This window comes from Bison bison, unplaced genomic scaffold (assembly GCF_000754665.1).
Source record: "Bison bison bison isolate TAMUID 2011002044 unplaced genomic scaffold, Bison_UMD1.0 scf7180017864213, whole genome shotgun sequence".
Taxonomy (NCBI): Eukaryota; Metazoa; Chordata; class Mammalia; order Artiodactyla; family Bovidae; genus Bison; species Bison bison.
The window spans coordinates 464,178-478,166 of NW_011494785.1; the positions used below are offsets into that span (position 1 = coordinate 464,178).

Sequence of the window (13,989 nt, forward strand, 5' to 3'; positions counted from 1 at the left end):
CCCTGGGCCCCCAGGAGACCAGGATTGTGTTTAGCAAAGGACTAGCAATCCGGGAAGCTGGAGGGTACAGGACTTGGGGACACGAGACAGGTCTGGTCCCATCTCTGCCAGTTACCCTTGGTGGGTGGGAGTGGGAGGCCTCATTCCTAAGACAAACTTCTGGGTGATGCCTGAAGTGCCGCTGACAGTGATCCAGTGCTTCCCTGCCTTAGTCTGTAGGCTCCTTCCCGAATCTTCCAGTGCTTTCCCTCTCAATGGGATCAGCTTTACTCCCTCCCGCAAAGTCACCTCCCCTGTGGGTCAACCTGTTGTAGCTAAGAGCCAGCACCGCCTCCCTCACTCCCCCAACCCCCGCCTTCTGTGGTTTAACAGAAAAAAATCAAGACCAGGACAAGTTGAGACTACTTAAGAAAGGGCTTTTAGCTGAGCAGAAGGGCCTCCGCCTAGCTTTCCTCCCTGAGTCCCTAGATCTGGACGGGGCCTTAGACCATCTCAGCTGTTTCCCTGGGTTTATGGGTGGGGTGGTGAGGGCCACAGAGGGAAGTGGCTCCACCCAGGGTCGCACATAAGAAACACTTCCACCTCTTCCATCCTAAGCCGTCCCCAGGAGGCTCCCTGAGATGGGACTGCCACTTGGGACCCTTCCACGATCTGGACCCTTGGTACTCACTTCCCCGGTCCTCTCAGCTGCTTTCGCAGCCTGCTGACCGGCAGAGCAGCCCCTTCCTAGTTTCAGCTCCCAGCTTCTTCCCAGACACAGGGTGACACTGAAGGGGACACCCCGGTGCAGAGGGTCTGGTTCTCTGCCCTGGTTTCTGCCGTCGGGGGCGCTATGAAGGGCTCTGAGGCTTCTGAAGTCTTCCACCTCCCATCCCCCGCTCCTGCCTTAGATCTGTGACACGGAATATGTGCAGTACCCCAACTACTGTGCCTTCAAAAGCCAGCAGTGTATGATGAGAAACAGGGATCGGAAGGTGAGCCACCTCCTGCTGCTCCCACCACCCCCATCAGCCCCTCCATGGGTCACTGCACGCTGACCTGTTCTGACCACCTTTCCACCTCCCCCACACACCCCGAGCCGTGGCATCCATCTGAGCATGGGGGTGGGGGTGTGAAGAGCAGGTGTGTCCCCCGGAGCTCTGTCCCTACTCCTCCAGCCACAGGTGAGCAGCCCTCCCAGGCCCCCAGGCCAAGGGTTCCGGGATGGGGGTGGAAAGGGGAGGCTGCCATAAGAAGCCCTGGGGACACACTGGGAGGGAAGAACCCCCAGCCTGGTTGGTCAGAGAGGTCTAGATGTCAGTCCTGCCTCCTGCTCTTACTCACTGACTCGTCTGATCCAAGTCACTTCCTCTCCAGCCCCGGGCTCCTCATTTCTAAAAGGAGGGGTTCAGGCTATGTGGTGTGTCTGGCTGCTTTTTAAAAAAGCCACATCTGAGCTTCCGCCTTCCCTGACTTTTCCTGCACTCCCTGCAACCACGCCCGCCCCCGCCCCCGCCCTGGGATCTGGACTTCTGACACCTCTGGCTCCTGGCTCTCCCACTCGGACCCTGCACAGGTGTCCCGCATGAGATGTCTGCAGAATGAGACATACACCGTCCTGACTCCGGACAAGAGCGAGGACCTCGTGCTTCGATGGAGCCAGGAGTTTAGCACCTTGACCCTTGGCCAAGCTGGATGAGCTGGACTCTGTCCTCTCCCCACCCGCTACCCCTTCCCACACTCTCCATTGCTTTCAGACCCTGGATTGTCTCTTACTTGGCCCGAATCACGTGTCTTTTGGGTTGGGGCACCAGTCCCAGAGAGGTTGGTGATGGGAACTCTGCCCACCTTAAAGGATGTCTATACATAAAATGTTTATTTTTAACTTGTGTGGCCTGGTTTGGTTGTGATCCCCTCTTGGGCCTGCCCGCCCCCTGCCCCCAGGGAGTCAGTTCTACAGCCCCTGGCACTTATGGAGCCATCTGTTGGCAAGGGAATCCTGGGGGTGGTTCTCAGGGAAGCAGTCCTGTGCCAGGAGAAGACTGAGAAGTCAGAAGAAGTCATGGCCGGTGTCTTGGGGACTGTGTGGGCCACGAGGGCGTGTGTGTCTCCATTTCTGAAGTTCTGATCCCATGATCTCAGATGTGAGTGCAGGACTGTCCCTCTAGAGGGTCATCTGAATGAGACTGTGTCCAGCGGGGGCCAGCCCCAGGCAGTATGGCAGAATTTGCCATTTATAGGAGGGAGGAGGCAACTGGGCTGGAAGCCCTTGCTCTGACATCCAGTCATGGGCCCAATGGTCCAAATGTGGGGGAGCGCGTCATGACAGCTTGCGTGGAGATGTGACTCCAGCATCAGCCTTTAATAACGTGGGAATCAGGACTTAGCGGGTGGTCGAGTGGTTAAGACTCCATGCTTCCAATGCAGGGGGCGCAGGTTTGATCCCTGGTTGGAAAAACGAGATCCCACATGCCATGTAGCCAAAAAAATGAAAAAGAAAATTTCTTGAACTGAATAAAAATGAAAATACAACATATCAACTTTTTAAAAAAGTTAAAAAAAAATAACCTGGGAGACTTCCCTTGCTGTTCAATGATTAAGACTTTGCCTTCCAGTGGCAGGGGGTATGGATTTGAGCCCTGTTTGGGAAGCTAAGATCTCAACATGCCACAAAAACCAAAAACATAAAAAACAGAAACAATATTGTAACAAATTCAATAAAACCTTATAAAAATGATCCACGTTAAAAAAAAAATCTTTCAAACAAAAAAAAAAATAACGGATCTCCCAAAACATATTCTGGAAACACACACGTGGAGATAACTATATAGCATTTAACAGAAAACGTTATGGAAAAGCTCAAGCATACACAAATACAGAATAACGCAACCCTGGTGGTTCAGAAGGTGAAGAATCTTCCTGCGACGCAGGAGACCCAGTTTCGACCCCTGGGCTGGGAAGACCCTCTGGAGAAGGGAATGGTTACCCACTCCAGTATTCTTGCCTGGAGAGTCCCATGGAAGGAGGAGCCTGGTGGGCTACAGTCCATAGGATTGCAAAGAGTCAGACAAGACTGAGCAACTAACACACTCACAATGCACCCTCAATGCCCCCATAACCCAGCTTTTATTATCAACATGTGGTCAAGCTTTTAAGACCCTGAGAAACCCTGTAATAGAGAAACCTGTTCGACTTAGTGTTTCCCATGCTCATTCAACCACAATGTCCTTTTTCACCTAGGGCTCAAAGCTTGTTTTTTTGTTTTTTGGGTTTTTTTTTTGCACAGAGCGCAGACATCATGCCTGGCCCTATTGATCTGGAAGACAAGGGGCTCAGCCCAGGCTACAGAGACTAGGGGTTGTCGTCTGAGTCCTGCTCCCCCTCCCCCACAAACACACAGAGGGAGGTATAAGCCACCTGTGACAAGAGCAAAACCATCTGCTGGAACCCAGTACAGACGAGACAGCCAGGGGGAACCGGCAGGACAGCAAGAGGCTGGGGGTTAGTAATTTGGAATCTGCAGTACTGGGTGTGACAGCTAGGCTTCCCGGAAACTACAAGGGGTGTGAGAGGGATGGGTGGTGGTGAGGGCATTAGTGGGTGAGGGTTGGGGCTGCATTAAGTGACATTCTGCTGGGGTTTCTTCTCTGGCCAAACTGTGAAGGCACTGAGGTCACGGCTTCCTCCTCTGTCTCTCTCCCTGCCCGCTGTCTTGGGGTTGGGTGCGGGTGCGTGCAGGGTGCCGGGATCTGCTGAGATCTGCTGAGGTGGGTGTGTCCCACTGCCGGGAGCAGGTCCTACCAGCCCGGCCTGGCGCAGAGCAGGTAGAAGCCAGCTCGGGAGAGCTGCGAGCCACACCGACGAGCACAGGTAAGGGGGCCTCACAGGTGGGATTGAACCTCACAGGGGCACAAGGACAGCACCCCTCCTTTAGAATTGGGGGACGTGGGTGGGAGTGGAGGTGAGAGGGGGCCCTGGGCCTGGAGAAATCTTTCTGAATAAAGAGCTCAAAGGGACGACCTCAGGCAGGCAGACCGCAGACAGAGGATGTGCCCTGGAGCATGAAGCCAGCCCCTGGGTCTGTCTGTTCTGGGGGCTGGGTCTTCCCCTTCACCTACTCTCACGCTAAACTTGGGGTCCCAGGGCCACTGAGGAAAGAGGGCCCTCTGAGGATAGTTTCCAACCCTCTCCCATTCTCAGATAAGACAATGTCCAACGCCCACTCATCCGGAGCCAGGCCTCTGCAGGTGACAGTAACCTGACCTGATTAAACTCCAGAGCGGGTTCAAGGCACAGACCTGCCCTCATAGGGACCTTCCCAGCCAAATCCAATGTCTTAGAGGTGCCTGAGAGACACTGCCTTCACCCAGGGCATTCTCTTTATAAGATGTTGAGGCCAGACGTCTCCAGTGTCCTGCCAGGTCTGGTAGGATGTGGTCCAGGAGTGTCATGCAGTGGATAAGATTTCAGATACTGGGCACAGGGTAGGGTGGGGGTGATATTTGAGCTTGTGCAGGGCCTTCTTTTGTTTTTGTTTTAATATGTATTTATGTATATATTTTTGTTTGTGCTGAGTTTTCTTTGCTCCACCCGGGCTTTTCTCTAGTTGCAGAGAGTGGGGGCTTCTTTCTACTTGTGGTACACGGGCTTCTCACTGTGGTGGCTTCTCTTGTTTCAGAGCATGGGCTCTAGGTGCACGGAGCTTCAGTAGTTGTGGCTCAGGGGCTTAGTTGCCATGAGGCACGTGGGATCTTCCCAGATCAGGGATCAAAGTGGTGTCCCTGACACCTGTGTGTCACACCACTGAGGGTGGCTGTTCCCTGTTTGTGGGGGCCTCCCTGATGGGAAGGGGCCCTCCCATCAGGTTGCATCTCTGGTCCCTTCAGGGTGATCTGAGGTTGTCGCTGAAGGGGACCTGGAGGCAAGGGTTGGGTTGAGACAGAAGCAGAAACTTTCAACCCTTGAGCTTCATCTCCTGGCCACCCAGAGACCGTAGAGCCCGGCTGTGTCCCTGTCTGGTGCCCTCAGCATGCACCCCAGCAGCTCAGAAGCCTCCCAAGCCCAGGCCCCCGGGGAGGGATCACAGAGGCTTGAGGGCTCCACACCACACATACTCAGTGCTGCCCAAGGGCAGGGCCAGGTCCATGAATCCAAAGGCTTCCCGAGGTTTCTTTGAGTCTGTGGGACCCAGCCAAGTCCCAAAACAAGGACCACCCAGAGCACAGGGCTGCCGAGAGTTGATCCCATTTGAGTCCTGAGTGATCGAGACTTTGTTTCCTGTTTTTCCAGCTCTTGACAGCAGGGTGGAGAAATGTATGCAGGTGGGGAGGTGACAGCCACTCACCGGGCGACTAGTCATTGAACTTATGGCCTTTTCCTAGAAAGGAGAAATGGGATGAGAATAGAGAAAGGGAAAAGATGCAGCTGAGGATGATGTTGGAAGAGCTGAAAGAGAGGCCAAGAGGGGAAGGGTGGGGAGAGGCTGGAGCAGGATCTGGGCTGCAGAAAGCAGAGCAGGCCTGAACCAGAGAGGAAGGAGGATGGAGGTTAGACAGGACACGTGGAGGGGAAGACCATGACCCCTGGGTCAGGAGGAGGCCATCCACTCAACTGGGTGACCTGGTACTATCCCCACCTTACAGACTGCCCCAATCAGCCTGCAATGCGGGAGACCCAGGTTCGATCCCTGAATCAGGAAGATCCCCTGGAGAAGGGAACAGCTAACCCACTCCAGTATTCTTGCCTGTAAACTTCCATGGACTGAGGAGCCTGGCGGGCTACAGTCCCTGGAGTCGCAAAGAATCAGACAAGATTGAGCGACTATTAGTCACTTTCACAAACTTCCCAGACCCAGGACAAGCTGATGGGCAGGATTCATCTGTGTTTCAGAGCAGCCCTGGGACAGAGATTTTCCTAAAGCTTTCATCATCCTTCTGCTGGATGCTCAGTACAGTTTGCATCCGTTTGGGAAATCTGAACATACAGGCCATAAGAGTCTTCACAATCACACGTGTCTGTGGGTAGAGGTTGCATCTTCTCGTGGCTGCCAGGTTGCAGCAAGAGAGGAAGTGGGTTCAGTTAGCTACAGGGTCTGGTTACACAGTGTGTGTGGTGAGGGTGGGGGTGGGGAGACACGCTGATGGGCTTTTGACAGCCCAAATCTAAAAGTAGGTCAGAGCTATTCAGAGCTGGTCTTCCGGGGCAAGAAGGATGAAGAGACCGGAGATTCCCACTTTCCAAATTTCTGAAGGGTGTAGATTCCGAAGGTGAAGAGGTGATGAGAGCAAGGCCTTTGGTGGATGTTCGGAGAGGCGGGGAGAGCAGGGGGGAAGTGGGGCAGGAAGCCCACGGGGAGGGTAGCAGACAGGAGGAAGCTGGAGCTGTCTGTCTTTCCTCCCTGCCCCCATCAGTGTCCCAAATCACCCACCCCGCTTCTGTTCAGCTCCCCTCTGCATCCCTGGTCAGGCGCCAGAAGGGTGGACGCCACGGGCCAGTTGTGTGGAGGAGAGGAAGGGAAAGATCATGATCTAGCCTTCTGTCCACTTTTATCCTCCATTCTCACTTCCTGCCAAGGCAGAAAATAGCCCTGCCCCACTGACTTATCTCAGCAAAGCATGGTGCCCAGCCCAGCTCAGAGGGCAGTGGGGCCGGTCCCAGAGGTCCCAGGGACACAGGGATCTGGGCCCTGGGTGTGCTTATGGCAAGCTGAAAGACGGAGAAGGTGAGGAGGAGAATGACCACGCATACTCTGGTCTGTGCATGGTGTTGGGGCGGTGGGGGAGAGGATGCCGGAGGGGCAGTCCCCAGGCCTCTCTTTGCCTCTCAGTGTCCTGGGGCAGGGATCTGCTTGTGGCCATCTGCACACCTGTGTGTGTGCCCCTGAAGCTGCCCGTCTGTCTGTCCATCTAAGGATGTTGTCCCGAAGACGGGGGCTGGGTCTGCCCTCCTCCCCTGGCTTGGCTGTCTGAGGCTCCGTGCACACACACACGTGTTACACACTGATCTGTATGTTACTAACAATCTTGTGTGCCCATCCTTTGGTGCACCCTTACCTGCCTGTGGCCTTGCACGTGAGTGCAGCTGTGTGCTCACGTGACCTCTGGGCATGCTGAGGTTGCTGAGCCCGTGTGGGCCTCGAGGTTCCCCTTCTCCCTGGTGAAATGAAGTCCTGGTGTCTCTGCGCTTCTGGGGCTGCTGCTGTTTCTTTGCTTTACCGCCCCCCACCCCAACCTGACCTCTTGCTGACAGCAGGACAGAGGAGAGGGGCTTGCTGCCCCTTCCCCATACCTAGAGCCCGCCTTCCATTTCCTGTTTGCCTCCTTTTTGGCAGTTTTTCCCATCTCTGCCATCTGGCCTGGCACTGTGCCCATTCAGTTCCTCTGACAGGGAGCCCCAGGGAAGCAAGCGGATGGGGTGGGGGACTAGGGCAGGAGCCTGGCAGCTCTCAATGCTTGGCTTAGGCCATTCTGTGTGAGTCTGTCAGAGAGGGGTGGCTTTTTGAGACATCAACCCAAGGGCTTCTCGGCTTTGGAAGGAGGAAGGAGAGAGCATCTCTGAAGAATTCCTAACTCCACCTTTTAGTAGCAGCTCACCTAATACATTGTGGTCTCATTAACATGCAGTGTTGTTGATGAGAGCCTTGTGTGCTGTGTGCTTAGTCACTCAGTCCTGTTCAACTCTCTGCCACCCCATGGACTGGAGCCCACCAGGCTCCTCTGTCCATGGGATTCTCCAGGCGAGAATATTGGAGTTGCCATTTACTCCTCCAGGGGATCTTTCTGACCTAGGGATCGAACCCAGGTCTCCAGTGTCTCCTGCGTTGCAGGCTGACTCTTTACCAGTGAGCCACGAGGGAAGTGCTGAGAGATTTAGTATTCTTGGAAGAGAATTATCCATTCACTCATTCATTCATCCTAATTGTAAGGAGCTATTGATTCTCCAAAGAATGGTTAAGAGTGATAAAATGTTACTGTAATTGTAGCTGTGGGCTTCCCAGGTGGCTCAGTGGTAAACAATCTGCCTGCAATACAGGAGATACTGGAGTTCTGGGTTTGATCCCTGTGTTGGGAAGATCCCCTCCCTGAATGAGGAAATGACAACCCACTCCAGCATTCTTGCCTGGGAAATCCCATGGACAGAGGAGCCTGGCGGGCTACAGTCCATGGGGTTGCAAAGAGCCAGACATGACTTAGGGACTAAACAGCAACAAAAATTGCAGCCATAAACTGTTACGGAAGTTTTATCACAAGCAGTTTCCAAACAAGGCTCTCCAAAGGGACATGCTTTTCAGAGTTGCACATGCAGAAAAGATAGTCAGGAATGTGATAAGAGGTTGGAATGACACATGAAATATTATAACAGGATTACAGGCTGGATGGACATGGGGGGCAGAGGGAAGATTTCCTTCCAGGCAGCCAGTGAATATCACAAGGGCCTGCTAAGCGGAAAGACTGAAGTGTGAGTGAGCTTGGGAAGAAAGCTGTAAAAGGCCTAATCCCTACCCTAGAACCTTATCATCTGGTTGGGGAAATGGGACAAATACACAGGATATGACCTGAGGAGCTGAAAGCAGAAAACTGATTCAGTAGGTAAGGGGAGATCATCAGGAGGCATATTTGTGTGTGTGAGAGATGAGTCTGTGGTACCAATGTTTGAAGTGGGAGAAAGAAGGAAGTGGGTTATTAAACAGTACATATTTCAATTGGACAAAGGAGGAAGTAAAAGCGTTCACCTATGGGCACAGATTTCATCTAGGCAGCAATAAAAGTTAGGTGCAGCATCCAGCTCACACCCACCCACCCATTCTTATTGGAGGCAGCTTGGACTTTGGAAGTGAGACGTCCTGGGTTTGAGTCCTGATTTCACTCCTCACTGACCACTTTTGAGTAAAAATCAGGAGAAACACTGACCTCCAAGGGCTGCTGGGAGGATTAGAGCTTGCACTTAGAAGGCACCCAGGGAGATGGTGAGTGATCAGTAAGGCAGCTATTATTTTTGACTCAACATTTATAGAGGGAGGGGCTGGGGCTACAAAGATGAGTAAGTCACAGTCCATAGGCCCTCCCTCAGGGAGTTCACGGGTGAGTGGGAGGAGCAGACCAAGAACAGCTCATGACAGCCTGAGTAGGAAAAGCTGACGTGCGTCCAAAGTGCTGGGGAGACACCAAAGAGGGGACTATGCCTGTTTGGTGGGAGGGCGGGAGTCAGGAAAGGCATCATGGGGCTCTGAGAAGTGGCTGAGTTTACCAGTCAGAGAAGGGGAGAGAGAGCATTCCAGGTTGAAGAGACAGCACGTGAGAGGCAGAGCCCTGAAGATGTCAAGTATTTGCAGAATTATCACTAGTTTGGCATGACTGGAGCAAAGGATCATGGGAGGTGGGCACATTTTAGGAAGAGAACTGGTGTTACTTGCTTTTCCGCATGTTTAAGACCCATCCAACATTATTTTCGTTGATGAAATTGGTATTTCGTAGGAGAAATGTTTCTTTATTCTTGTGCTGTGCTTCTTACAAGTCTTAAACTGCTGGTTGGAGGGAGAACAAACAAACAAGCGAAAAACACACTAGAAAACGTATGACGATCAGGTTTACAACTTTGTTCCATGTAAGGCTTTAAGTGGTTCCAACTGAAAGGAGTAGGTTCAGTACTTTGGGATAATGGCTCAGGGTCTTCAGATAACTTATTTCCTTAAGATCCCCAAGTCGGCACGTGGCCACCCATCTTCATTACCATTACCCACAATATCCAAAAGATGGAAAAACCCAAGTCACCATCAACAAATGAACGGATGAACAAAATGTGGTGTTTATACGGGAAAATATTTGTTTTTGTTGTTTAGTTGTTCAATTGTGTCCGACTCTTTGAGACTCCATGGACTATAGCCCACCAGGCTCCCCTGTCCATGGGATTTTCCAGGCAAGAATACTGGAGTGGGTTGCCATTTCTTTATCCAGGGAGGGGATCTTCCCGACTCAGGAATCAAACCTGCATCTCCTGCATTGGCAGGCAGGTTCTTTAACACTGACCCACCTGGGAAGCTCAGGAAAATATTATTCAGCCATAAAAGACTGTAACTCTGATACAGTCTATAGCATGGAGGGACCTTGAAAACTTTAAGCTAAGTGAAATAACCCAGACACAAAAGGATGGAAATTCTACATTTCTACTCAGAGGAGGGGTCAAGAATAGGCACATTTACACAGACAGAAAGTAGAATAGAGGTTTCCAGGAGAGGGAGGGAAAGGGGATGAGCAGTTATTGCTTAATGGGTATAAAGCTGTTGTTTGGGATGATGAAAAAGTTTCAGAAATAGTGGCAATGGTTACACAATACTGCGATTGTACTTAATGTCACTGAATTGTAGTCTTAAAGATGGTTGCAATGGTAATTTTAATAAGTTCTGTATATTTTACAACACACACAAAATAGACAGCATGTGGGGATCACAATGGAGGGGTCTCTTCTGTGGCCTTCTGGCATTAAGGAAGGACTTGAGATGAAGTCCTGTCTTCTGACTCCACTACCTCTGGCCATACCCTTCATCTGCCAGCTTTTGCCTGAGGATGGCAGCAGCTGTGGTCTGCCCTTTCCGGCAGTCTCAGTCTTATCAGAGCCCACAGTACTTCCTGGCTCATTGCCACCTTCTCTGGGCTAAGCGCCCCCTTCAAGCCCTTAGGACCAAACCACCATCTCCCCCCATCATAGAACCCTCACTAGGAAACATCCAAGTCAGACTCTGCAGGGAAGCTCCCAGAGAAGTTCAACCCACAAGGCCTTCCCCATCTGGCAGCACTGTGCTGAGGTGTGCCATCAGCCTATGGGACCCCCATTCTATTACTGTCCCCATTTTACAAATGAAAAAACTGAGAGTGAGCAAGGTCAAACCATCCAGCTGGACTGGGTCACTCTGACCACAAAGCCAGCCCACACAGGAGCAACAGCAGAGATGAGGCTGGGATTTCATCCTGTACTTGGGAGTTTGAACTTTATTCTTTAGATAATGGGGAACAAGCAGAACAGGCTGGTGCCAGGGGAGGGGCTCCACAGTTCTTCTCACCACCTGACATAAGAGCTATTTGTGTGCGTGTGTGTGTGCTAAGTCATTTAGTTGTGTCCAACTCTTTGTGATGCTATGGACCGTAGCCTGCCAGGGTCCTCTGTCCATGGGATTTCCCAGGCAAGAATACTGAAGTGGGTTGCCATTATCTTCTCCAGAGGATCTTCTGGACCCATCGATTGAACCACATCTGCTGTGGTTCCTGCATTGCAGGTAGATTCTTTACCCCTGAGCCATCCACCCAAGGAGGCCAATACCTATTTACCAATACTTTATCATCTGTCTCCTTTCAGGGGAATGGAAAATAGGTGGGGGCAAGGCCTTTGTTTTGTTCACTGCTTTGAACATGCCTGAAACCTTCTAAAGTCCCAGGAAGCATTTGTACAAGAAAGGAAGAAAGGAAGAGATATTAGCAGATAACAGTAACCAAAGCATTTCATATATATTGACTCGTTGAGTCTAATGACCTTGTGAAGTAGGAATGCCTCTCCTTTCTTTCTTTTGTTTTCCAGGTAAGGAAAATGAGGGGTAGAGATATTAATTCAGTTTTCTTTCCTTTAAAAAAAATATTTATTTATTCGGCTGTGCAGGGTGTTAGTCGTGGCATGCAAACTCTTGGTTGCAGCATGTAGGCTCTAGTTCCCTCACCAGGGATTGAACCCTGCGTTGGGAGCTCTGAGTCTTAGTAACTGGACTACCAGGGAAGTGGCTAAGGCACACGAGGACAAAGGCACAGATTTATAAGTAGGCAAGTCTGACTCCAGAGTCTGTGCATTTAACACTGTGCCATGGAGACGGCTGCATAAAGCTGTTCTGGACACAGAAGGAAGGTAAGGGAAAGGTCTGAGGCTGAAAAAGGTCTCAAGAGGCCAGGGAGTTCAGCTCCATAACATTTGTGTCTTCAGCCCTTCCTTGCCCAATCTTGACTTCTGGCTTCCCTCCTGTTTCAGGTCTCCACTGCCGATGAGGCTGTGACCAAAGGCATCCCACTGCTCCCCACCTTCCCCCAGGCCGGCTGCCTTGCAACCACAACCCACACGCCCATGCTGAACCTCCGTTTGCTCTGGGGCTCTCTGTGCAGCCCCCAGGCCCCGGCTCCAGAGACTGGAGATGCTAGGACGTGGGTGCGCCCCCTGATGCCCCCAGCCTAGCTCCTCGGCGCACAGTGGCACGATGCAAGCCAACTCCTCGGCCAAGTCTCTTCCCACCGAGTGCCCGGACTACCAGCCCATCCATCATTTGCATCTGGTGGTCTACAGCGTGGTGCTGGCGGCCGGGCTCCCCCTCAACGCGCTGGCCCTCTGGGTCTTCCTGCGCGCGCTGCGCGTGCATTCGGTGGTGAGCGTGTACATGTGCAACCTGGCGGCCAGCGACCTGCTCTTCACCCTCTCCTTGCCCTTGCGCCTGTCCTACTACGCGCGGCACTACTGGCCCTTCCCGGACTTTTTGTGCCAGCTGGCGGGCGCCGTCTTTCAGATGAACATGTACGGCAGCTGCATCTTCCTGACGCTCATCAACGTGGACCGCTACGCCGCCATCGTGCACCCGCTGCGGCTGCGCCACCTGCGGCGGCCTCGCGTGGCGCGGCTGCTCTGCCTGGGCGTGTGGGCGCTCATCCTGGTGTTCGCCGTGCCCACCATCCTGGCGCACCAGCCCTCGTCCTGCGCCAGAGACGGCCGCAACGTGTCCCTCTGCTTCGAGAGCTTCAGCGACAAGTTGTGGAAGGGCAGCCTACTGCCGCTCTTGCTGTTGGCCGAGGCGCTGGGCTTCCTGCTGCCCCTGGCGGCCGTGGTCTACTCGTCGGGCCGCGTCTTCTGGACCCTGGCGCGGCCCGACGCCACGCGGAGCCAGCGGCGGCGGAAGACGGTGCGCCTCCTGCTGGCGAGCTTGGTCATCTTCCTGCTGTGCTTCGTGCCCTACAACGCCACGCTGGCCGTGTACGGGCTGCTACGCGGCGAGGTGGTGCCCGCCAGCTCCGAGGCGCGCAGGAAGGTGCGCGGGGTGCTGATGGTCATGGTGCTGCTGGCCGGTGCCAACTGCGTGCTCGACCCCCTCGTGTACTACTTTAGCGCGGAGGGCTTCCGCAACACCCTGCGAGGCCTGAGAGCCCCGCTCCGGGACAGGACCTTGGCCGCCAACGGGGCTCAGGAGGCGCTCGCTGAACCGCTCACCGAGACTGCCCACGCCTCTACTCTGACCACAACCAGCCAGGGGCAGCTCCAGCCCTCCGATCCCCGGTCATCCTTCACCCCATCCCACGAGGATTCGTCCTTCTGAACGCACAGTCGTTCGTGTCAGAGCACAGTCCCACCCCCACCCCCACTCCCGCGCCTCTGGTACTCTCAGACACGCCGCGGTGTGCACCGGGGAGCGGTAGGGTGGGCGCTGGGACTTAGGAGTGGCAGCTCCTGCTACCGGATGCAGAAGAGAACGAAGTGTGGGGCCCAGGGGCGCGCGGTAGGAAGAGCGCCGCTGGAAATGTCTTTAACTGGGGGTGATGGTGAGCAGGGGAGGACCCCTTCCCCAGCCCCTAGAAAGTGTTGCTGTGAACCTGCCCATGTAGAGGCAGGAGACTGGATGAAATGTCCTTGGTGGGCAGGAAACGCGGCCCACAGCTGGTAGATGGAGCGGAAGATGGGTGTCCTGCCTTTAGACCGACCACAGCAGGCTTAGGGAGTCTTAGGAGGCTCTCCCTGCCCAGCACTGAGGCATAATATTAATAATACAAAAGCTTATTGGCTGCTCACTGAATTGGTTTCCTTCTTGTCTAGTGACTTGAAACAATTTAGACCTGACACCCAGCATGGATAGTTGGGGGCAGGGCAAAATTGAGTTAGAGGAGTTTTCCCTCCAAGTTCTTGGTCCCTAGTCCCCTTTCTAGGTCCTGCCTTCCCCCTTCAAGATCTCCTCCATTCTAGGTCCTCGGTTCTTCCCCCTCCACCTGGCGCCCCGTC

The 13,989-nt window shown here is 53.4% G+C and overlaps 2 protein-coding genes across 4 annotated transcripts in view; both read left to right on the top strand.

The window, feature by feature from the left end:
- ACRBP (acrosin binding protein) overlaps positions 1–1,864 on the top strand; it is a 9,469-nt gene extending 7,605 nt beyond the window's left edge. Inside the window, exons 9-10 of the mRNA XM_010845195.1 lie at positions 891–974; positions 1,556–1,864. Coding sequence (XP_010843497.1) covers positions 891–974; positions 1,556–1,678 — 207 coding nt within the window. The 3' untranslated portion in view covers positions 1,679–1,864. The remainder of the gene's footprint in view (positions 1–890; positions 975–1,555) is intronic.
- Positions 1,865–3,328: 1,464 nt separating this feature from the next.
- LPAR5 (lysophosphatidic acid receptor 5) lies at positions 3,329–13,786 on the top strand. Of its 3 annotated transcripts, XM_010844962.1 has the most exons (3): positions 3,329–3,480; positions 3,718–3,849; positions 11,986–13,786. In XM_010844962.1, exon 3 carries the CDS (start codon positions 12,209–12,211, stop codon positions 13,310–13,312), a length of 1,104 nt encoding a protein of 367 aa, XP_010843264.1. In that variant the 5' UTR covers positions 3,329–3,480; positions 3,718–3,849; positions 11,986–12,208; the 3' UTR covers positions 13,313–13,786. The 3 variants fall into 3 exon arrangements, with proteins under 3 accessions (XP_010843264.1, XP_010843263.1, XP_010843265.1); XM_010844961.1 differs by having other exon boundaries at positions 3,330–3,849; XM_010844963.1 differs by lacking the exons at positions 3,329–3,480; positions 3,718–3,849 and adding an exon at positions 6,616–6,700.
- The last annotated feature ends 203 nt before the right edge of the window (positions 13,787–13,989 follow it).

Excerpts from the sequence above, each read along its gene's own strand:
- LPAR5 (XM_010844962.1), top strand. The coding sequence starts at position 12,209 with ATGCAAGCCAACTCCTCGGCCAAGTCTCTTCCCACCGAGTGCCCGGAC.